This window comes from Urocampus carinirostris, chromosome 6, assembly GCF_059441175.1.
Source record: "Urocampus carinirostris isolate Australia breed hairy pipefish chromosome 6, RoL_Ucar_1.0, whole genome shotgun sequence".
Classification (NCBI taxonomy): domain Eukaryota; kingdom Metazoa; phylum Chordata; class Actinopteri; order Syngnathiformes; family Syngnathidae; genus Urocampus; species Urocampus carinirostris.
Genome location: NC_142354.1, coordinates 45,483,512 through 45,506,478, shown reverse-complemented (window position 1 = coordinate 45,506,478; position 22,967 = coordinate 45,483,512). Strand labels below are relative to the sequence as shown.

Below are 22,967 nucleotides of genomic sequence, written 5' to 3'. Positions count from 1 at the left end.
GATGACCCAAAATGAGGGGTTGGCTCGGGGAGTGGAGTAAATGGAATCGGATCTTCTCTTGGTGATTTCCAGACAGCTGTAATTCTATGGGTTCAGTTATTTGAGACACGGTGCCTAACAGGTGACCATCTAAAGCCCGAGCAGATATCGGATTAGGAAGGGGTTTAACAGGTATCCCCATTTTGCGTGCGAGGGACAGATCAAGGATATTTACCTCAGCGCCAGAGTCAATCAGGGCTGGGAATGTCTGCGTAGAATCGGGGAGGAAGAGAGAAGCCTGGATAACGGGTCTAGCGTCTTTGGGAGCAGATACAAGGACTGAGTTCAATCGGACGCCCCTTACGTCCGACGAGCGTTGGCCTTTTACCGGACAGGTGGCCACGCGATGTCCCTTACCACCGCAGTATAAACATAATTGATAGACAAATCTTCGCCAGCGTTCCTCGGGGGAAAGAGAGACCCGGTCCACCTCCATCCTTTCTTCGTTGGGGATGACCGGGACCTGGTCCACCTCCATCCTTTCTACAATGGGGCTGAACAGAACCCGGGGGTTTGGTACATTATTAGCTTCTTGAACTTGCCTGGTGACGGATTGGCTGGGGCCCTCCCTCTCTCGGCGTCTCGCCTGAACCCTACGGTCGATCCGGGCGGTCAAGTCAATAGCTTCGTCAAGTGTTGTCGGAGGAGCGTGGGACACTAATTCATCCTTGAGATAACCAGACAAACTGTGGAGGTAAGCATCGACCAGCGCCTCTTCATTCCAATCACTTTGTGCTGCTAGCGTACGAAAGTCAACAGCATAGTCGGCAATGGAACGTCTCCCCTGGCGGATGTTCATGATTGAACGGGCGGCGTCAACCGATGAGGAACCAGAGTCAAATACCTTAATCAGCTCTTGAGCCAAGAGGTTGAATGACTTGCAAGCCGTAGCACCTCTCTCGTAGGCGGCTGTTCCCCAAAGACGCGCTCTTCCTGTGAGGTGATTAATGGCAAACGCTACCTTAGCCGCTTCTGTAGCAAAATTGCGGGGCTGGAGATCAAATATTAATCTACAATTTACTATGAATGGGCGGATCTGAGCGGGATCTCCCCCAAACTTTTCTGGCGTGCCCACTCGCGGCTCAGCAAAACCTGCGCTGAATGAACTGGGAAAGGCCAAAGGTGGGCTGTCAGTGTTGGGCACCGATGAAGTGGCTTGATGGGTAATTACTTTGGAGAGATAGGACCAGTCCTGACCCAACTGATCCCACTCGAGCCGTAACTGACTCACTTGCTTAGCCAATTTCGCCATGTCGGAAATTACTTGCCGAACTGTACATTCTAAAGGGGGATTGGGCTGCTGGTCCTGGCTTTCGTTGTCGTCAGGGGGCAGATATACGAACGCGGGGTCCATTCTGGTCTGAGGATTCTGTCACGAGGATTACCAGAACAGAGCAGGAGACCCCAGAGCGTTCGTACAATTCTTTATTTGGGGAAGCGTAAGGGTTAGCGGGAGACGTGATCAATCGTAGCGTGGGACGAAGGCAGGTCGAGTTTACCAGGACTGAAGAGAAGATCGTAGCGTGGGACGAAAGCAGGTCGGATCGAAGGCAGACAGGCAGAATCAAGTAAACAACAAGGCAGGTAATCGGGAGTGTCTTTCGAATACAGGAGTAATCCTCAGACACCCATGTCTCGGTGTAGAATGCTTAAATAGCGAACATAACCCAATCAGAAGGCGCACTCCAGATGATTACCCCAGGTGGCTCCACTTAGGTAATCATGACATACAATATATTTCTTTTCAGTAGTGTCATGTCCTGCACGGTTGTCACGGTGCCCAGCTGGCCCCGCCCCTTGACACTGGCTGACCTGCATTTTCCTGATTACACCTATGGATACTTAAACTCGCCTTTTGGAACTGCCCTTTGCCAGATCATTGTTTACCCTTGTTGAAAACCTGTTCGTGCCTGTTTGATACCTGTTTATTCGTGTTGTGCTTGTTGGACTTTGTTGCACTTCGGTGTGACATTCAAAGAGATTCCCGCAAGTTCTGTTTAATCCTGTGTTTAATGCCTAGTTGTCACGGGGAGGAGCGGACCAGAACGAAGGCAGGAGGCAGGAAGGGAGAACTCAATTGCGTTGACGATCAAATCTTTTATTTACCAAAATAAAAGTCGTCCAAAACTCAGGGACAAGACTGAACAAACAGGCTTTAACAAAAAAACGTGCAAACACAGGTTTCTTCCGACTCAAACAAAACAGGACAGAGCAAAACAGAACAGGAAATGCAGACAGAAAATGCAATGAGCCAGCACCCGCAAAACCCACAACCCACCCTTAAGTAGCACACATGTAAGTTAGCTGATCTGCTTCAGCTGGTGCCCAGGGGGCGGGGCCAGTCTGTCGCCATGGCGACCATGCTGGACATGACACTAGTCTGTAGTTTTGCCTGCATTTGAGCCTGCTTTGTTTTGTTTTTGGTCCGTTTGTGTGTTGGACCACTTTTCTTTCTCAATTAAAGTGACCGATCGTCTACGCAAATGAGTTCCGACTTTCTGATTCCCGACCCGTTTCGTGACAAGTAGGTTCAATTAGCTTGACTAGACTTATATGCGGCATTTGAGAAATTGTCAACATTGCATCAGTCCGGCCCTCGGCTTGTAGCCAAATTCCTGGTTTGGCCCTCCATCTATTTGAATTGGACACCCCTGGCTTAATCTGTGTAAATGTGTGCTCAATTTTGGTATCAGTTGCCAGTTTCCACAATCATCAGTGCAAGCTCTCTTACCAGAACGGCCTGATCCAACATTTCGCATCCTTGCATATAGGCCGTCTCAATGTCGATGCAGTGAGTGCGACTCTCCCTGTAGAGCATATAGAAAAGCACGCACACATAGAGAAGACCGTGCCACGATTAGGACCAAGTCGCATCCTCAAATGTTTTGCGGATGGTTCGAAATGTTCCAGTTTGACTCACACTTGCATATCTCTGAAGCACTTGATGCAAAGCATGGACTTGTTCTCGGTGGAGAAAAGGATGTACGGCTCCTCGTGCAAAACTGTCATCATACACCCGGGCACAAATGCATATACGCTGTGAAACATGCAAAAACACGATCGAAAATTCTGGAATTCAAAATAAGCTGAACTGTAGTCTGTTCATTATTCAAAGGAATGGGCAAGTACTGATACCGCAGTTCTGATAGCGGGCTTTTGAAAAAATATTGGTACTCGCGACGGTGGTCATTTAATAATCCGGAACCTGAAATTTTAGGAATGCTAAACTGGTATAAAATAAATGCACTTACAAAATATATATATACTGTTGCGATTTAGAGGTGTTTCTTCAAAAATATCAGCCTTTTTTGCAGCGGGATGGGAATTTTACTTATTAATCAGTATTACCGTAAATTCCAGACTATAAGCCGCTACTTTCAACTTTCAACCCTGCGGCTTATTCTGTGATGCGGCCAATTTATGTCATTTTTCCAACGGCGCTCGGGTACAAAAGGTAAGATTTAGACTGCAACTTCTTAGCTTGTGCACAAATTAAATTAGCGTAGACATATCTTCATCATGCAAATTGCAAAAAGAAAGGCACATGACGCAACCAGCTAAACGCAATGGAGCAGTCCGATATAGAAGGAAACAGAGCTACCGCACGTAAACTTTACTTTGCGAGCGTGATACGAGCGTGTTTTAGAATAAGGGAGCGTGGGACGACGTCTATATGCCAAGGTCTCTTTCTCATACTGAAGGAAGACGATTTTGATGACGTCAGATATAAGGAGGAAGATGAGGACGGTTTACTGAGATTTCTACATGCACGGTATGTTTTGTTAACAGAACTGTTTACTGTCTTGCGAGCGTGTTGCTAGTAGCGTTTTGCTACCCTTCACAGGCACGGTTTGGGATGAAAGTTATAATATTATTATTAAAGCTTTGAAAACTCTCTCGGTGTACCGTCTTTCTTTGTAAATATGTGTAACCATGTATAATATGTATTTGCAACTGAATATTTTTGTAATGTATTTATTTTAGTAACTTATTCTGATATGTTTTGTACGAGCAAATGAGAAAGAAGGGGCGGGGCAAACGCGGGCTGACGGGAAGTGGAGTAAAGGTGAGACGTGTTTGTGGATATATATTTTTCCCACCCTTACCTTTGGAAATATACACTTTTTTCCTTGGATTACTTTCAACGGGCACCTGGACTCTGCAGGTCTGCATTAAATCTTAAGTACCGGTATCATTTTCCGTTCATTTTGCCGACTGTGTTTTTTGGACAGTATCGGATATGGGTTGATTTCGTGTTTGTATTGCGTTTTTTCAATGTGGGCGCATGCGGCTAATATACAGGTGCGGCTTGTGTGTGTACAAAATTGGATTTCCTCACGAAATGTGGTGGGTGCGGCTTATAATCAGGTGCGCTCTATAGTCCGGAATTTAAGGTAGTTATATTTAACTTTTATACCAGCAACACTTATCATAAGGAAATGAGGTTATCAAAGACAAAGCCTAGAGAGGAGATGTATTTTTCTCACGAGGCTACATAAAACTAAATTAATAAATAAGAACCCTACAACGTCCATGGTTTGGGTTAATAACGGTAAGAAATAAAAATAACTGAGAGTCAATTACATTTCTTAACACTAGATGGTGATTATGCCCTGTAATGCGAGTTGACACGCTTACGTTTTATTCTTAAAAACGTATTTCCTTTTTAATATCGCAACTTCCTTCCTTCTTTCCTTCCTACCTTTCATTTAATTCCCTTCTCTATATTCCCTTTCTTTCCTTTCATTCCTTTCTTACTCACCATTCCTTTTATTCTTTCTATCCTTTCTATCCTTTCTTGTCATGATGACTCATTACACTCACCTGTGCCCGCTCGTTTGGCGCCAGCTGCTGCTGGTTACCTGATTGGTTCCCTGTCCTACTTAAGGTCAGTCCTTTTACTCGCCTGTTGTCAGTCCGTCAGCGAACCTCTGTTTTCAAAAGGCAAGCATTTTTTACTCTGACTCCCGTCGGTCCCGTTTTGTCATCTGTTTTCCACTCCTTCGTTCCTGATTTTCCCGTTTGTCTCCGGCTAACGAACCGTTTTTTGACCCCGACCACGTCTGATCTCCCCTTCCGGCTAACGACCTGTTTTTCCGTCTACTACGCTACGATTTCCCGCTCCGAAAGATCCACTTCCGCATTCGGAACATGTTCCGATCCCGTGAGCGGCTTACCTCCCGCGTCCAGCGAGCACAGGATCGCGGGCGCTGCCTTTCCTCGATATTTCAATAAACTGAGGATTAACGTTACGCATCTGGGTCCTACTTCTTTTCTGGTCGTGACACTTTTCTTCCTTCCCTCCCTTCTTTAGTATGCAACCTTATATTGAGTTTTGATTTTATGCGGCAGATGAATACAATATAAATATGGAAATATCTAAATAATTTTCGAACTAAAATATGAATACACTAAAATGGAAAGATATAAACGATGCAGGGGCAGCACAGTGGCGCAGTGGTTAGCGCGTGTGCGGCACAGTTCTAAGGTCTTGGGAACAAGTCCAAATCCTTGGGTTCAAATCCAGCTACCGGACTTCCTGTGCGGAGTTTGTATGTTCTCCCCGTGCGTGCGTGGGTTTCCTCCGGGCACTCCGGTTTCCTCCCAAATTACCAAAACATAGTCAGGTTAATTGGCTGGTCCAAATTGTCCCTAGGTATGAATGTGCAAGTGAGTTGTCTGACCCTGTGTGCCCTGCGATTGGCTGGCAACCAGTTCAGGGTGTCCCCTGCTCACTGCTTGGAGATAGCCGCGACCCTACTGAGGATAAGCGGTGCAGATAATGGATGGATGGATGTATTTATCTATTGCAATTAGGTTAATGGCTTATGGAGAAGGGATTCTATTGTAATTCCTTAAAAAAATTACAATTATATTCTATATAAATATTTGAACATAAATTATAACATTATAATTATAAATTATGCAATTTGTCTATGTATATGTGGGCAGCACAGCGGCGCAGTGGTCAGCGCGTGTGGGCACAGTTCTGAGGTCATGAGATCGAACCTCCTGTGTGGAGTTTGCATGTTCTCCCCCGTGCTTGCGTGGGTTTCCAGGCACTCCGGTTTCCTCCCACATTCCCTGTCCCCGTGTGCCCTGCGATTGGCTGGGAACCAGTTCGGGGTATCCCCTGCCCACTGCCCGATGATTGCTGGGATGGGCTCCAGCACCCCCGCGACCCTACTGAGGATAAACGGTGCAGCTAATGAGATGAGATGAGATAAACGATGCAATTCTACTGGAATAATATTGCAAATTAGGTTGTGAAGGTAAGTTATAACTTGTGATATCTTGGAAGCAGCAGGTAATACCATGCCGACCATGACCTCTCATGGCCGTAACACTCGAGATTGTTATACGAGCTACTCACTACACTTTCTGTGCTTGGCTTTGCTGCGCTTGGACAGCGAGACGATGTCATGGTGGGCAAACATTCGGGCCTTGTGCGTGAGTTCCCTGCAGGCGCAGCACAGGGGCTGGTTACATGTGTTGCAGTAGAACATCATACCAGTGTCCTGGAAACAAAGAAACAACTTGAGCTGCAAGTTGATTCCTAAAAACAAAGAATTGTGTTTTCTTGCAGCGATTCTGTGAACCTTTTTGTTGTTCTCCTGGTCACAGTTGGCGCACTGCACAATCTCCTCAGCGTCTGCATTGTTGTCCACCAGGAACTTGAGCAAACGGTCCTCTGGAGGGAGGCTATTGTTTCCCTTTATAATGGATAGGTATCTGCAGGAGGCAAGAGTGAGGCGACTGTGGTTGAGATTAACCCATCACAGTCCAACTAGTGATACATGGGAATCAGCCGACATCTACCGTCCGGTGACTCTGACTATCGTCAAAAAGACCCGATGTTCCAGTTCACTTCATTTCTAATATTATGAATATATTTTGACCAGAATTGCCCGCCATTTCGAGATGTTCATATTTTCTTCTATCTAAATGTGTGCCAAGGTTCAAGTTGAAGTAAATGTAAAGAAAATGACTAGAACCGCTTTCTTCCATCTTCGTAACATTGCTAAAATTCGTTCTATACTGTCTCAGTCGGGTGCGGAAATTATAATTCATGCGTTGGTTACCTCCCGTCTCGATGACTGTAATACATTACTCTCTGGTCTCCCGAAGCCTAGAATCAAGTCTCTTCAGCTGGTACAAAATGCAGCAGACAGGCTTTTAACTTGGACAAAAAAGTCCGATCACATCACACCGATTTTGGCTAACCTGCATTGACTCCCAGTTAGCCTTAGATGTGATTTCAAGGTTCTCTTAGTATTATACAAAATCATACATGGACTTGCTCCCTCTTATCTTTCAGATCTGATTTCCCCCTATGTCCCGGTCCGAAGCCTACGTTCTGAGAGTGCCGGTCTTCTGGTGATCCCGAGAGCAAAGAAGTGTTCTGCTGGTCCGAGAGCGTTCTCCATCCGGGCACCGGTGCTGTGGAATGCTCTTCCCCCTGAGATCCGATCTGCAACCTCAGCGTAAATGTTTAAATCTAAGCTTAAAACTCACTTCTACTCTATAGCATATGAATAACCTACTCTTTTCTTCGGCTCCAGAGCAGGGGAATGTATGATAATATTCTGAAAAATAGTCTGTGTAACATAGTGTAATAATCTGTGAAGCCCTTTGAGACTCTTTGTGATTTAGGGCGTCACAAATAAAAATGACTTGACTTGACTTGACTTGACTAGAAGTATGGTGCTGCCACCACAATTCTTCACTGATATTAGGTTATATTTGTGTTTGGTTCCTAAATAAGGTTACGTTAGCCCTCCAGTGTGTATCAGAGTAAAAAAAAACAACATATAAATAATAATAACAGAAGTTGTATATATGCCAGAAGTTCATGCCACCCAACCACAAACAAATATGCAACAACAATATGTATGTGCGTATGGATGGATGGATGGATGGATGGATGGATGGATGGATTGATTTAAGGGGTGAAGTGTTTTGGATAAATATTTTTCTATTGTGTTTTGAATTTATAAACATAAAAAACCAATCCCAAAATCACCTGGTCTAGAAAAAGTACAGTAAAGAATCAGTACTACTTATAGAACTTGAAGTCATAGTCAAAATTAATGTCTCATCTCCCCATCTCATCTCATTAGCTGCACCGCTTATCCTCAGTAGGGTCGCGGGGGTGCTGGAGCCCATCCCAGCAATCATCGGGCAGTGGGCAGGGACTCATTGCCTCCCTGCTTGGCGTTCAGCATTAGGGGTTGGAATTGGGGGCTTTGGTCACCTAATGACTCCCAACACCTCAGTTGGGTTGAGCGAGGGGGCTGGGAATCCCCTCCTCTCAATCAATCTCCCAAAAAAGTCAGAAATAACTCTAGCCACCTCCCACTAGGGGAATATGGCTGTGGTATCTCTCAAAATTAATGTCTTTTTCTAATTAAACATAAAAAAGAGCATTAGGGCTTTAGTTCAGAGCTATGTTCCAGACAGGCTCTGATGAATATGATTCTTTTTTTTTAATTGCTGTAAATGAACGTATGTGCAAATTCAAAATATAGACCTGTCAATGTTAGACAATTGTTCCCGTTATTAATGTGTTATTACCCTTATTAAGCGATAACTGACATTACCAACGCATCACCTATTTATTTACAGCAAGACAGGCTGTGTAGACTAAAAAAGATCACTTGTGTTAACAGGTTAGTTTTATTTACCAAACAAGCCACACAAACAATTCTATCAGCATGTTTTTAGTTCTTTAATCAGTTGCAATGCATTTAATGTTGCTTATTATACGTAACCAGGGTTGGGTAGGGTTACTTTAACTTGATTACTTTCAATGACTTTTGGATGACTCCAATACCAAATATGCTAATAAAAGACAAAAGAAACTAAATATGAATAAAATGACTACATTTTGTGCAGGCTTGGGGAGTAACGGAATGTTTTATAACCTTATCTTCTCTGTTCCTTTATCTTCTTGGCTCATACCTCACTGTGAATGTGTAAAACTGGAGTGTCATGCCCAATTTCGCTGTCACAATATTTTAACCCATTTTGTAACAATGACAATAAAGGTATGTTCTATTCTATTCTATATTCTAATACATGGAAGGGCAAAAATGATGTTGGCAAGCTGTTTGGATTTATTTTCATTTTGTTTCGTCGCATTTTAATGTTCATTTTGCCGGAGATCAAAGCCAGGAGAGAAAGCTTACCACGTGTTGTGAGTCGTCATTTTATTCATATTTAGTTTCTTTTGTCTTTTATTAGCATATTTGGTATTGGAGTCATCCAAAAGTAATTGAAAGTAATCAAGTTAAAGTAACCCCACCCAACCCTGTACGTAACAGATTAGAGCCAAAATAAGGAAAACGACATCCATCTGACAAAAAAAAAAGATTTCTCATGGGTATTTTTCCAGTAGAGAAATTGATATATAACTACAGAATGAAATCATCAAAAATGTATATATTACGGTGGGAACATATATGTTGACAGGTACGACAATATAAGGAATCAAGAGAAATAATATCATAGTGTAGATTCATGAATTTTCCACAAATCAATAAGTAGGAAAATCCCTGTGCAGTACCACAGAACGTCTGTGAGTGGAAGCAGAGGCCTCACGCTACTGCTTGCCAAACGAAGAAGAAACAAACAATGCGGAAACACATTGCAGTCGTCACAGCAAGCGTGTGCTTACTGTGTGCAGTCTCGAACCTTCTACTGGATCACCCACGAGCGGCATTTAAACCACTTTAACCATCGTCATACAACGAAATGTCTGCCATTGCCCAAGAACACGTCCGAGGGGGAAACCTCTTTAAAGATTTGAGCGCCGACGACGAAGAATGGCAACCCACCGAGATCGAGAGCTTGTGCATGAACTGCTACCAGAACGGTACGACTCGTTTGCTACTGACCAAGGTTCCATTTTTCAAAGAAATCATCGTCAGTTCGTTTCATTGCGACAATTGCAGCTGGTCCAATACCGAAATCCAGTCCGCGGGCCGTATTCAGGAGCAGGGCGTTTGCTACACACTCAAAGTCACAAGTAAACGAGATTTGGATCGAGAGGTGGTCAAAATGGACAGTGCTACTACCAAGATACCCGAATTGGATTTTGAGATCCCTCCGTTCACACAGAAGGGAGCTTTGACCACTGTGGAGGGTCTTCTGGACCGAGCCGTAGCTGGACTGGAGCAAGATCAAGCGGCCAGGCAGGAGTCTGACCCTGAGGTGGCCGGCAAAATTCACAATTTCCTGCAGAAGCTAAAAAAGTTGAAAGATTTGGAGGAGCCGTTCACCGTGGTCTTACAAGATCCGTCAGGCAACAGTTTTGTAGAGAACCCGTATGCCCCGCTGAAAGACGAAGCCCTGACCGTCTCTGGTTTCCGGCGAAGCGTGCAGCAGGAGAAGCAGCTCGGCTTGAGGGCCGACGACGAGCCGGATGAGGAACTTCCGCCTGGGGACGACCTGGAAACTATGCGGGGTGAGGTGCTGGTCTTTAACACCAACTGTCCTGAGTGCAACGCCCCAGCCAAAACCAACATGAAACTGGTGCAGATCCCCCACTTTAAAGAGGCCATCATCATGGCCACAAACTGTGACGCGTGCAGCCACCGGACCAATGAGGTCAAGTCTGGCGGAGCCACAGAAGAAAAAGGCAGCAAAATTTCCTTGCGCATTACCGCTGTATCCGACATGACGCGGGATCTGCTCAAATCGGAGACGTGCTCCGTCTCCATCCCGGAGCTGGAATTTGAACTTGGCATGGCGGCGCTGTGTGGCAAGTTCACCACCGTGGAAGGCCTCCTGACGGACATCAAGGATCTGGTGGTGGCCAAGAACCCATTTGTGTGTGGGGACAGCGGCGACGCGTCCAGAGCGCAGAAGTTGAAAGAGTTCGGTGACAAAATCGACAACATCATGGCCGGAAAGATGAAGGCACATCTGATCTTGGATGACCCGGCCGGTAACAGCTACCTGGAGAATGTTTACGCGCCGGAGTCTGACCCCGAAATGAAGGTGGAGGTTTACGAGCGCACGTTTGAGCAGAACGAAGAACTTGGGCTGAATGACATGAAGACTGAAGGCTACCAGGAGCAAAACTGAAGAATGGACCCAACCCATAAAAAAGAACCCTAAAGAAAAGGAACTATGTCCATTTTCTTTGTCGCTTTTTAGTGTATCACATTAAGTTGAGCACTTCTTGAACATTTTAATGACAACTGGACAACCTAAGTTATTTTATCATGTGTTTGATGTCTGTATAGCTAACTTACTTGCCTTTAAGCAAAATTTAGGACGAGTAGGATATCGATCACGATACAAGCTTTCTGTAATCCCATATCATTTTATAGGAAGTCACATTTGCGAATTTTGTTTTACAGAAAAGGGATTTTGCCTCATTTTAGAATTCTCCTTCCCGCATGTCTGCATAATTAACAGTGCAGAAATAGGATTTAAATAACGTTTTTTGGGGGGGAATTATTCAAATATTGGTCATGTTTTTCATGTTATATTTGAACATTGCCCAACTGATAATGTCTTGGGACTTTATGTTTGTCGTGTCAAAATAAGAATATATTGTTTAAAAAAACTATTTGGAAATAAAGGTATGCTAAAAAAAAAGTATGTGTACTTTTTTTTATAATTTAATGGAGCACATATTTATTCATGCAAATGTTTGTCAATTTCCATTTCTAGTTTCATTAAAAAACAGTTTGGTCCTAAAATACAAACTTATGGCCGTTATGGTTACTTAAACCCACCTCCTATCATGTGAGGTGTTCCTACATAGCTCAAATAAACGCTTAAAGGGCCAGTTTACTATTTAGTGCCTCCTACAGGTAAAAAAAAAATTGTTACAAAATCTATGTATTTAATTAAGCAACTATACATGATAAAGAAAGACATTTTTTTACTACACATAGGTTAGATAAATGTGCCTGTATATTACATAACATGAGCTTCTTTAGGAGGGAGCTGACATAATTGTCCGTCATCTTGCTCCTTGTGCACCTGAATAAAAAGCCTTTCACTAGACAATCACAATGACTCAGAACTTGGAAGCTATTTTCAGAATAGTTCCGCGGGCACCTTTGCTGTCCTTAGAGGGCACCGAGTCAGAGATCCCTGCACTTCACAATACAGTGACATCTAGTGGTCAAAAATGACAAAGAATCTCTTGAGTACAGTGGGACCTCGGTTTTCGAACGCCTCTCAGTTGGGACAAATCAATGTTCGACCAAAAATTTCGAGAAATTCTTGCTTCGTTGCTCGGTCAAAAAATCGGAGTTCGAACGCCGGTACGCTAGGGTGCGATGCTGAGCGGCGTACGGGTATTTTAGCACCTAATTATGCCTCCGAAGAAGGTCGGTGCATGCAGGACAGGTGAAAAAAAACAAGTTGTTTGTCCAACTATTGACTTTAAGAAAGACATAATAGCTAAATGTGAAAGAGGGGTACGAATTTCCGGTCTTGCTAGTGAATACAGCATGGCTAAATTTACGATCGGTACGATACTAATGAATTAGGAGGATGTGAAATCGAGTGATGCGGCTAAGGAAGTTAGCGCTATAAGCGAGCAACTGCCGCAAGTTTTGGAAGAGGTTGAAAAACTTTTGAGGATTTTTCTCTCCCCACCGTCCACCACAAAGGTAAGAAATCCTATTCATAATCCTTTTTTTTAAATTTTGACACGTTCATGTTAGCGTCATCTTTCGTACGGAAGATGACGCTAGCGCGAACGTACGATTAGCCTGGGTTAGCTTCATGTTTACGTTAAACATTCAAGGTGAACGTTCAGGGTGTTGGAACGGATTAAAACGATTTTACATGACTTTTAATGGGAAAAACGATTTTCCGTGATCGACCAAATCGGTTTTCGAACAGGGTTCTGGAACGGATTATGGTCGAGAACCGAGGTTCCACTGAACTGTACTGTACATGTTTAATCCTGGAGTGGCGCTTCTTATCTTAACGTGGTGAACATTAACATTGTTTACAAAAGAATTTGACATTGCACTCAAGTATAATCACGTAATGAAGACTTTAAAAAAAGAAATGATATAAAAAATAACTTCAGCATAAAGAGTCAAACGTATTTACAAGATAGTGCTTTGATGACTGGCCCAAGTTGTAATAATAGTGCAATGAAAATAAGGCAATCATTTTCCAGCACCAACAACATTCCCAAATAAGACATTCATTCTTCAACACAACAGGCAATAATTGCATTTTTTAGTCTTGAGAACTTGTTTAAGGTGGTGATGGTTCTGGGGAAGAAACGGTCACTGAGCCTGTTAATCCTTGCTGTAAGCGACATGTAGCACCTTTAAGAGGGCAACAGGTCAAAGAGGCGGTGGCTGAGGTGAAAGGAGTCCTTTATAATGGCTTTGTTGCAGTATTGTAAGTCATCAATGTCCTCTAGACTGGGCAGAGTGAAACCCATGACTTTTGGGCTGTGTTGATTACTCTGTATAGTTTTCCTGTTTGGTGCCATGCTAGTTTTAACCATATTTGCATTTGACATGGGTACCTACTAAATCCCTTTACATCACCATTGTTTGCAAACATAAAAAATGGTCTATATGTTAACAATGTATTCACATGTTCCCATTTAAAATTTATAAAGTGTTTTTACATTGCCAATCCCAAAAAATGATCGCATCAGTTGGACTGATCTGCGGATCGAGTTTTCTGAGTCGTTGCACCCCTAATGTATAATACAGTGTAGTTCAGGGATCTGTAACTTTTTGACTCAAAGAGTTAAGAAAGTGAAAAAAAAACATTTTGACAGCCACATCATATATTTTGAGAACAATTACACACAACCACCTAAACTGCTCTTCAAAATAGCTAATTCTTCAGTACCTTGTACTTATCTGTGACATGTGATGTTTTTATATTCGTTGAAATAATAATAAGGCCAGAGCCTCTGCCCATTTACAAGTTTACCACTTAAAATGTGTCTCTCTCTCTGTTAGATTCTTGAGGCTTGTTTTGATCGACATTTTGTTGTAAATAACGGTTTCCAAACTAGGTGCAAGTAGAGTTCTTTCGTAAAAATGTAGTGTAAAATGTTGCATAATACTGTGAACGACGAGGATATGGACGTATGTAGGGGAGTGCGCTTTATGTGCCTACCGCTCACCCAATCAAATTGCTCTGGGTGCTTGGCTCGCCTTTTTGGGTTTGTTCTGTGGGTTTTCATCATAAAGTGTCTCAACAGTGAACATACATTGTTTAATGAGCCTTCATACAAAGGTTTCCGTCGAGACGCACAGCCAAAACGGCGCCTGTTGGTGTAACACTGTGAGTGTAAACTAGTTAAAACTTTGCCCTATATATTTTGGAACATACAAAGAAAAAAAAAGAACTGAACAAAACTGTGTAGCTTCACATAGAGACAAATACGATGGCCCTTATTTTATCGAATTAAAAAAGCCATATCTGGTTCACGAGCAGTACATTGCCGACCTCTGGTGTGATTGTAAGTAGACTACCGTAAATGTTTTCACAAAAAGTGAACAGAAGCCTGGGAGCTACAATTTTCTCTGAAAGCATTGATTTGACGTCAAACTCATCCTCCTGCCGGACACCTCCTCTAACATGGCAGAGCCGTGACCTCACAGGTGGTGTTAAAGTTAGCGTCGGTGGCCTGAAGGTTACCAAACACCGTGCGTCACTCCTTGATCGGAATGAAATGGATTGGCGTAATGCGACTCCGTTTGATTTGCTGTAAGCCGAAGACTATGTCGCCAAATGCCACGATGCTTTGTTTGCTGTGTGACGGGCAGAGCTAAATGCGACACTAGAAAGATCGGCCCTCCAGCCTCCTGACACCTCGAACCCGGCAGCTGTTCCGGCTGCTCAGCCCCGCTGCGGTCGTCGGGCGTGCAGAGAAGCAAAACACAAAGCCGATACGGTAATCCCTTACTATATCCTGGTTCGCTCATCGCGGCTTTGCTACTTTGTGGATTTCCGTAGTGCGTTGTGTTCTGCATTCTGATTGGCCCTTTTTCTGCTTGTCAATAGAATAAAATAGAATCTACCTTTACTGTCATTGTTACAACATGGGTTGAATATATTGTGACAACGAAATTGGACGTGGCACTCCAGGTCCACATTTTACAGTGAGGATAAAGAAAGCAAAGAGATAAAGGAACAACTTAGATGTTTGTACTGTCCTTGATTGCATAAGCTTTGGTTTCCTCCGTAGGGGGGTGGATGAGGGGGTGAGGGACAGACAGAGATGGCCGGATCCAACTAGGATGTTTGATCTTACTGTACACACGGTCCAGTGTTTTTTTCCCTGATTGCTCAGTCCACGTATTGAATGAATTTAGGAAGTACAGTCCTTAAGCATGCCTGATTGAAGTCGCCGGCGACGATAAAAGCTGACGGTGCCGTCTGCATTATACACATACGTAAAACAGCTTTAAATGAATTGAATTTCCTAGTTGACCTAAAAGCCATCGGTCGGCCTGAAGGTTACCAAACACCGCATCGTGGCATTTGGCGACATAGTCTTCGGCTTACATCGTATGCTCTGAACCAATTAAGCACGGAGGAATATGCTTACCAGGCGCTTTTTCAAAAATGTTTGATGGTGGAAAAACATACGGTTTCATAGGACAAAACAGGACACATTCTAAACGTGTTTTCAATTAAGATTGATGGATACCGTTTTGGTTTCTTTTCTTATAAAATCCAAAGAAGACTTATTTTTTTGCGGATCCAGAATTATTATTAGAATTTTCTTGCTTCTATGTTTTTTGGGGATTGCAGACCGGAGGGTACATGCAGTTTTACAAAACGGCCACATGGCGTTGATCGTCTCTTCAATAGTTACAGTACTATAGTGCAATAAAACGGCAAGATGATTTGATAATTTGACCTTACAAAAATATTTGTAAAAAAAAAAACAATTATAAAGTAAGATACTTGTCAAACATACTTGAGTATATTGGGTCTGTTTTTGAGAATTCATGAAATAACGTTTCCACTTTGTGGGTTTTGACTATCACAGGACGTTTTTGGAACGCAACCCCAGCGAAAAACCAGGGATTATTCTACCTGTCAAAAGACTCAATTCTTCCCTCGATTACCCGAATGCACCATGATTGAAGCCTGGAGTCCAAAGAAAAAAAGAGAGGATGGGCTTACGCTTAACTCAAAACCGTTCCAAGGGTAATCAACACAGCCTAGAACAGGGGTGTCAAACTCATTTTAACTCGGCGGGCCACACGATAGAACAAACATTCTGTCGGGGGCCGGACTAGTAGATTAAAGAGAAACAAAAAGAGAGAGAAAGAAATAAAAGAAAGAGGGAGGGAAAAGGGCAGAGGGCGGGACAAAGAAAGAAAAAAAGGGAGAGAGGGAGAGAGCGTAAGAAACAAAAGATATAATAAGAGAAGTCGTGAGAGAGGGGGAAAGAAAGGGAGAGGAAGAAAGGAATCCAAAGAGAAATAGAAAGACAGAAGGAGAGAAAAGAGAAAAGAAAGCGCAAAGGGTAGGAAGAGAGAAAGAGAAAAGGAAAAAAGGAAGTTAGAGCAAATGAAGTTAAAAAGACACAGAAAGAGAAAGAGACAAAGAGCAACAAAGGAAGAGAAAAATAGAGACACAGAGTGAAAGAAACGGAGACAGAGAGTGGGAGAAAAATGGTGGAAAACAGAGAGAGAAATGAATACAAGTACATTGTCTTTGTGAGAGGAACCTAGCTTTGGCAACATCAAGTTGACATATTTCAACCTGCAGCTTGTTTTTCTCTTGCGCTTCTCTGAGTGTTGTCTCGCGGGCCGGATTCAATCCCTTAGCGGGCCTGATCTGGCCCGCGGGCCGCCTGTTTGACACCTGTGGCCTAGAAAGTCATCGGCCGCTATCTTGCCGGTTTATGATACAGCAACAGAGCTAACGAAATTATACAGGGCTCTTCTTACCCCAGCCAACACCTCTTTGACCATTTATCATCTGGTACACGGTACAGGTCCCTTAAAACAAGGACTTCAAAATTCATCCACAGAAAAAGCGCTCAAGACTGTGAAAAATATAAATCTTGCACGTTGCATAGAAAAATTGATACTCAGTGACTCAGGAGGTAGAGCGCTCGTCTTGGGATCAAGAGATGGCAGTTCGAATCCCGGCTCCTCCGTGTTACGTGTCGAAGTGTCCTTGGGTAAGACACTGAACCCCTGATATCCACAATAAGCAGGTTAGCTGCAAGGCCGCTATTGGGAAATGTGGAGCACACTGTAAAGCGCTTTGAGAAGTCATTGACTTGAAAAGCGCTATATAAAATGCAGATCATTTCATTTCATTTATCTTATTTATTTACTTACCCAGGAATTTTGTTGCTGCTAAATGGTATTGCACTACTTTCCATTGCACTATTATTACAACTTGGGCCAGTTTCCAAGCACGACCTTGTAAATATTTTTGCCCAATTTTCGTTTTTTCATCTTGTTTTTATGATTGATGCCCACTTCATATTCTGTATTGTCCTGTCTTTTTCCGACTGCCTGCCTGGTGGTGATACGAAGGAGAAGGACGATTTGAGATGAGTCAGCGGACCTGCGTTTGACCTGAAGCATGTGAACGCCTGCATGGACCAGCTGGCAGAGATGGGAAACTGCTTCGTGGCTGTCATAGACTTTCTGGACTAGTTAACAGGCTGGGGGCGTCGCTCCTGTCATGCACTTTCCGGACAAATTTTCAACATGTTACCTAGTGTTTACTATGCTTGTGTACGGTAATTCTAATTGTGATTCACCCTGGTCATCGTGGAAGGGGGATGACCACTTGTGAGGTCCTTTCTCAAGGTTTCTCTTTTCCCTCACGCTGAGGTTTTGAGTTGTTCCTTGCCCGCATGTTGGTTTAAGATCAGGTTATTGTGTCATTGTAATCCTGTGCAGTCCTTTGAGACATTTTTGTGATTAAGGGCGTCATAAATAAATGTGAATTGACTTGACTTGACTTTTCCATGTCTCATCTTGCTGCAAACAATGTTCACTACGATTTTATCAATGACAGTAAAGACATCTATTTTTAATGTTGCATTGTTAATTGTTAGTTCTCAAATGAACAACCGGACTTTGACTTTTTATTTTGGATGTTACCATTTCATTTGCGAGACTTAAAAAGTAGAATCCTACATGTTCATTTTTCCCCATTTTCCAAGCACACAGTTCCTCTGGAACCAGATCAAGAATATTCAGCAAATATTTCTCTAACTGAATACATTATAAGATTGTCTAGGGATAGTCAGGAATTTTCAGACATATGTTTCACAGACCTTGAAAAAATATTGAGGTCACATCTACGTTATCAGAACAATAAAAAATAAATAAATAAATGGCCTAATAATTCAGCGACATGCTTACCAGTACACTTTAATATTTCAAATGTAGACTTAACAATAAGACACACGCAAAATAATACAGGTAATTGTATTATACGTCCCTCACTTTAATGGGGTTCACCTTTCACAGTCTTGGTGCTCCGGGGGATTTTCATCATGCATTGTGTTCTACTTTCTGATTGGCTAAAGTCCCTAAGGGAGTAGGTATTGGTTAAAACAAATAAACACATGTTTACAGGTACAATATCCGGTCAAGTCATGTTTATTTGTGACGCCCTTAATCACAAAGAGTCTCAAAAGGCTGCACAGACCACAGATTATTGCAAACTACAGACTATTATGACAGCATCCCCTGATCTGCAACCAACATGAGGCCAAGGAAAAGCTCAAAAACCTCAACATGAGGAAAAGGAAGAAACCTTGAGAAGGGACCGCACGCGGAGTTTGTATGTTCTCCCCGTGCTTGCGGGGGTTTCCTCCGGGCACTCCGGTTTCCTCCTACATTCCAAAGACATGCATTTCAGGTGGATTGGCCGGTCCAAATTGTCCCTAGGTGGGAATGAGCGAGCGAGTTGTCTGTCCCTGTGTGCCCTGCGATTGGCTGGCAACCAGTTCAGGGTGTCCCTTGCCCGCTGCCCGATGATTGCTGGGATGGGCTCCAGCACCCCCGCGACCCTACTGAGGATAAGCGGTGCAGATAATGAGATGAGATGAAATTAATATTGTTTTATAGATAAATATGTATTTTTACCACTAGGGGGCACGAAATAATACACAGTGTCTCTTTATACTGTTTTTGTAAGTTTTTTTTTCAACTCTTACCCACAGAGGGGGCAGCTTAGTCGGCTGTCATTAGTCCGTCCCAGCAAACAACGGGCGCAGAAGATGTGGTAGCAATCTAGCAGACACGGTGACTGGTACTGCTCATGGCACAGGTGGCACACCAGGGGGTGCACGTTGGCACAGTCCACGTTGCACAGGTTGTCCAAATTGCTAAGGATTCCTCCGGCCATCTGCAATAAGGACCCACTATGAGTAAGGCCGTCTTTCTGTATTGTTGTGTTTCATGTATGATTTATTGTTTAAAATGCCTTGGTAATAACTGAGCACGCCAACACATGGAGTGGGAAATGATGCCGTGTTTTAGAAAAGCTGCTCTAACTCGTCACGGGAACAAGGGCAACTGTGGAAAGGTGGACAGTGTCTCAGAATAACAAATATATACAGTAGGGGTTCTTTGCAATGTTGTGCCACTCACTCAACTGGGATAGGGCTCAGCTTGCTTCTTGCCAGAAAGAGATTATGCCTAACTGAAGAAAAAGAGATCAGGAATAGATGAAAAGAATACTGCTCCAAACTATACAACCACCCAACACAGGAAAACCCTGAGGTCCCTAAGAATTCCGGCCAAGAGGAAAGAACAACTTCCCTATCCTTCTAGAAGATGTAGAGGACGCAATTTACTCACTGGAGAATGGAAAGTCACCAGGAATCGTCAACATCCTATCAGAACGGTGGTGAGCAAACTAAAGACATCTTAAAAAATGTTTGCAAAATGATCTTGCAAAAAGGACAGTGGACATTTGCATGGACTAAATTGTTAGTAATTACTCTACCAAATAAAGAAAATCACCAGCTATGCTACAACTACAGAACCATCAGTCTCCTCAGCCATGCAAGTAAAGTTTGTCAAGGGACCAGACCGGATCGGAGGCAGGAGGCAGGAAGGGAGAACTCATTCGCGTTAACGATCTGATACTTTTATTAAGGAAATAAAAGTCGTCCAACACTCACGGACAAAACAAAACAAAAACAGGCTTACAGGCAAGCAGGACTAGGGATACTCACAAAACAGGTTTTTACTCAAAAGGTTTCCTCCGAATCAAACAAAACAGGACAGAGCAAAACAGAACAGAAAATGCAATGAACCAGCAACCGGCAAAACCCACAACCCGCCCTTAAAAAGCACACACGCAGATTAGATGATTTACTACAGCCGGTGCCCAGGGGGCGGGGCCAGCCGGTCGCCACGGCGACCATGCTGGACATGACAAAGTTATGCTAAAGGTCCAACTGAACAGACTAAAACTACAGGCTGAAGACATCCTTGCAGAAGAACAGACAGGTTTCAGAGAAGGAAGGAGCACCACAGAACAGATTTTTGATCCGCGCATCCTGTGCGAGAAGTTTCAACAACACCAGAAAAACCATTACCATATCTTTGTGGATTTCAAAATACATTTGACAGAGTATGGTAAGCCATGGCAGCACAGTGGTGAGCACGTGAGCGGCACAGTTATGAGGTCAGGGGATCAAACCTTCCTCTGTGGAGTTTGGTTCATTGGCCGGTCCAAATTGTCCCTACGTGTGAACGAGCGAGTGAGTTGTGTGTCTATGTGTGCCCTGCGACTCGCTGGCAACCAGTTCAGGGTGTCCCCTGCCCACTGCCTGAATATAGCTGGGATAGGCTCCAGCACCCACGCGACCCTACTGAGGATAAGTGGTGCAGATAATGGATGGATAGATGGTAAGCCACCTTGTGGCCTACCAGGCAAAAGTACAACATGGGCCAGAAACAAGTTTAGACCATTGAACAAGTGTGTGCCACAGCCAACAGTGCGGTACTGATCAATGGTACAATTGGAGAGTGGTTTCAAACAATATTTGGTGTGACAAGGCTGCATTGTTTCTCTAATCTAATTCAACATCTTCCTGGAGAGGTTGACCGAAACCAAGGACCAACATGAAGGTACAGTCACTAAGTCTTGCATAACGCTAATGCTATTTTGCTACTGAAACTGATGGCCTATCAGGAGACGAACAGAAGCTCAGAGATCTGGTCAATTGCCTGGACAAAGCATCAACCCAGTGTGGAGTGGAAATCAGCACACAAAAAAACAAAATAACACCATATAACACCAAGAGATAAAACCTTTCACCAAATTTAGACATCTTGGCGCTGCCATCAGAAGAGGGGTCAACACCAAAAATTATGGCCAGGATAGCTCAAACCACAGCTGCACTTGCCAGATTTTAATCCATCTGGAGGGACAATAACATAGCAGTGAACTTATGCAGGATCTGGTGACTTATATCTTCCTCTACACTTGCGAGACATGGACTTCCACAGCAAGGCCGGAAAATATAATCCAGGCCATGTAGCTGTGATGCTAGGTATCAGCTACATAGCCCATGTGACAAATGAAACAGTGTGCTACACCATCAAGAGGGCACATTGGACCCTCCGAAAAACTTGTCAACTGTTAGCAGACAAAAACTGCAGTGGAATGGTCACATCACAACATGATCAGTGCTGGTCAAGTTGATTCTCCAGGGCAAAGTCAAACAAGCAGGAGAGGAACACAGACAAAGAACTGGGCTGACGACATCAAGGAATGGACGGGTGCCGACTTTGCCATGACCCAAACGCAGGCCAGGGGATCCATAAACCGTGAACCCATTTAAATGTCACATAACTGGCTTGCAAGTAACGAAAATGTACAGGTTGTAAACAGTAACGGCCAGCTTTTTGCTAGCTTGTGGCGGGGATCAAATATATCCCGCAATGATTAAAATAAACAACGGGAGCTGCGCACTTACCTTCAAATCCTATCAGCGCCTACAGTGTGATAAAGTCCACAGACAACACAAAAGAAAGATCCTGTGACTAAACAAAGCTGAAATGTCAGAGAGCGCAAAGGACAGCAAGACGGTCTTACCTCTCAGCAGCACTATCAGCGTGCCCCCCAGCAGGAATGACAACAATGCTTGAATAGTAGGCCCTCTGGCCGCCCCTGCCAGGCAGCTGACAGCGCACACTTCATGCCAGCCCTACTTTTGCCCGCCCCAGCAGGGGAACAGGATCGATCCCAATGCTGATACTATCCTGGGATCAATGCCATCCCATTTGAACTAAAATAAGAATCATATTTGGTTGTGGATTGTGTGAATAGACCTACATCTCATCTCATCAGCTGCACCGCTTATCCTCAGTAGGGTCGCGGGGGTCCCATCCCAGCAATTATCGGGCAGTGGGCAGGGGACACCCTGAACTGGTTGCCAGCCAATCGCAGGGCACACAGGGACAGACAACTCACTCGCTCATTCACACCTAGGGACAATGTGGACCGGCCAATTCACCTGAAATGCATGTTTTTGGAATGTGGGAGGAAACCGGAGTGCCCGGAGGAAACCCACGCATGCACGGGGAGAACATACAAACTCCGCACAGGAAGTCTGGAGCTGGAATTGAACCCACGCAGGAGGTTCCCATGACTTGAACTGTGCTGCACATGCGCTAACCACTGCGCCGCCGTGCTGCCCTAGATCTACATCATACTTTTAAATTGTATCCAATTGCACTACTATTTTCAAAACATTGTGCAATGAGTGTATTTTAGTTGTCTTGTTGATATACTTAGCCTTTTATTTTCATTACATTGCAGCTTTTTGGTTTGACTATTGTTTTTTGTTATAGAGAGATAGAGAGATAGAGAGATAGATAGATAGATAGATAGATAGATAGATACAGATATAGATATAGATAGATAGATACTTTATTCATCCCCGCAGGGAAATTCACATTTCCAGC

The 22,967-nt window shown here is 43.7% G+C and overlaps 2 protein-coding genes across 3 annotated transcripts in view; one reads left to right on the top strand and one right to left on the bottom strand.

Annotated features, from left to right (window-relative positions):
- rnf207a (ring finger protein 207a) overlaps window positions 1-22,120 on the bottom strand; it is a 47,580-nt gene extending 25,460 nt beyond the window's left edge. The window contains exons 1-6 of one of the 2 annotated variants that reach the window (XM_088337296.1): window positions 22,096-22,120; window positions 19,199-19,389; window positions 6,639-6,771; window positions 6,413-6,557; window positions 2,960-3,041; window positions 2,771-2,846 (exon numbers count right to left, since the gene is read on the bottom strand). In XM_088337296.1, the coding sequence (XP_088193422.1) occupies window positions 2,771-2,846; window positions 2,960-3,041; window positions 6,413-6,557; window positions 6,639-6,771; window positions 19,199-19,389 (627 nt within the window). In that variant the 5' untranslated portion in view covers window positions 22,096-22,120. Of the gene's footprint in view, window positions 1-2,770; window positions 2,847-2,959; window positions 3,042-6,412; window positions 6,558-6,638; window positions 6,772-19,198; window positions 19,390-21,976; window positions 22,030-22,095 lie in introns of those variants that run through there. The other variant, XM_088337295.1, reaches the window with a different exon arrangement.
- On the top strand, window positions 9,629-11,343 carry zpr1 (ZPR1 zinc finger). The gene has a single exon (XM_088339082.1). It carries the CDS (start codon window positions 9,793-9,795, stop codon window positions 11,125-11,127), a length of 1,335 nt encoding a protein of 444 aa, XP_088195208.1. The 5' UTR covers window positions 9,629-9,792; the 3' UTR covers window positions 11,128-11,343.
- Window positions 22,121-22,967: the final 847 nt, after the last annotated feature.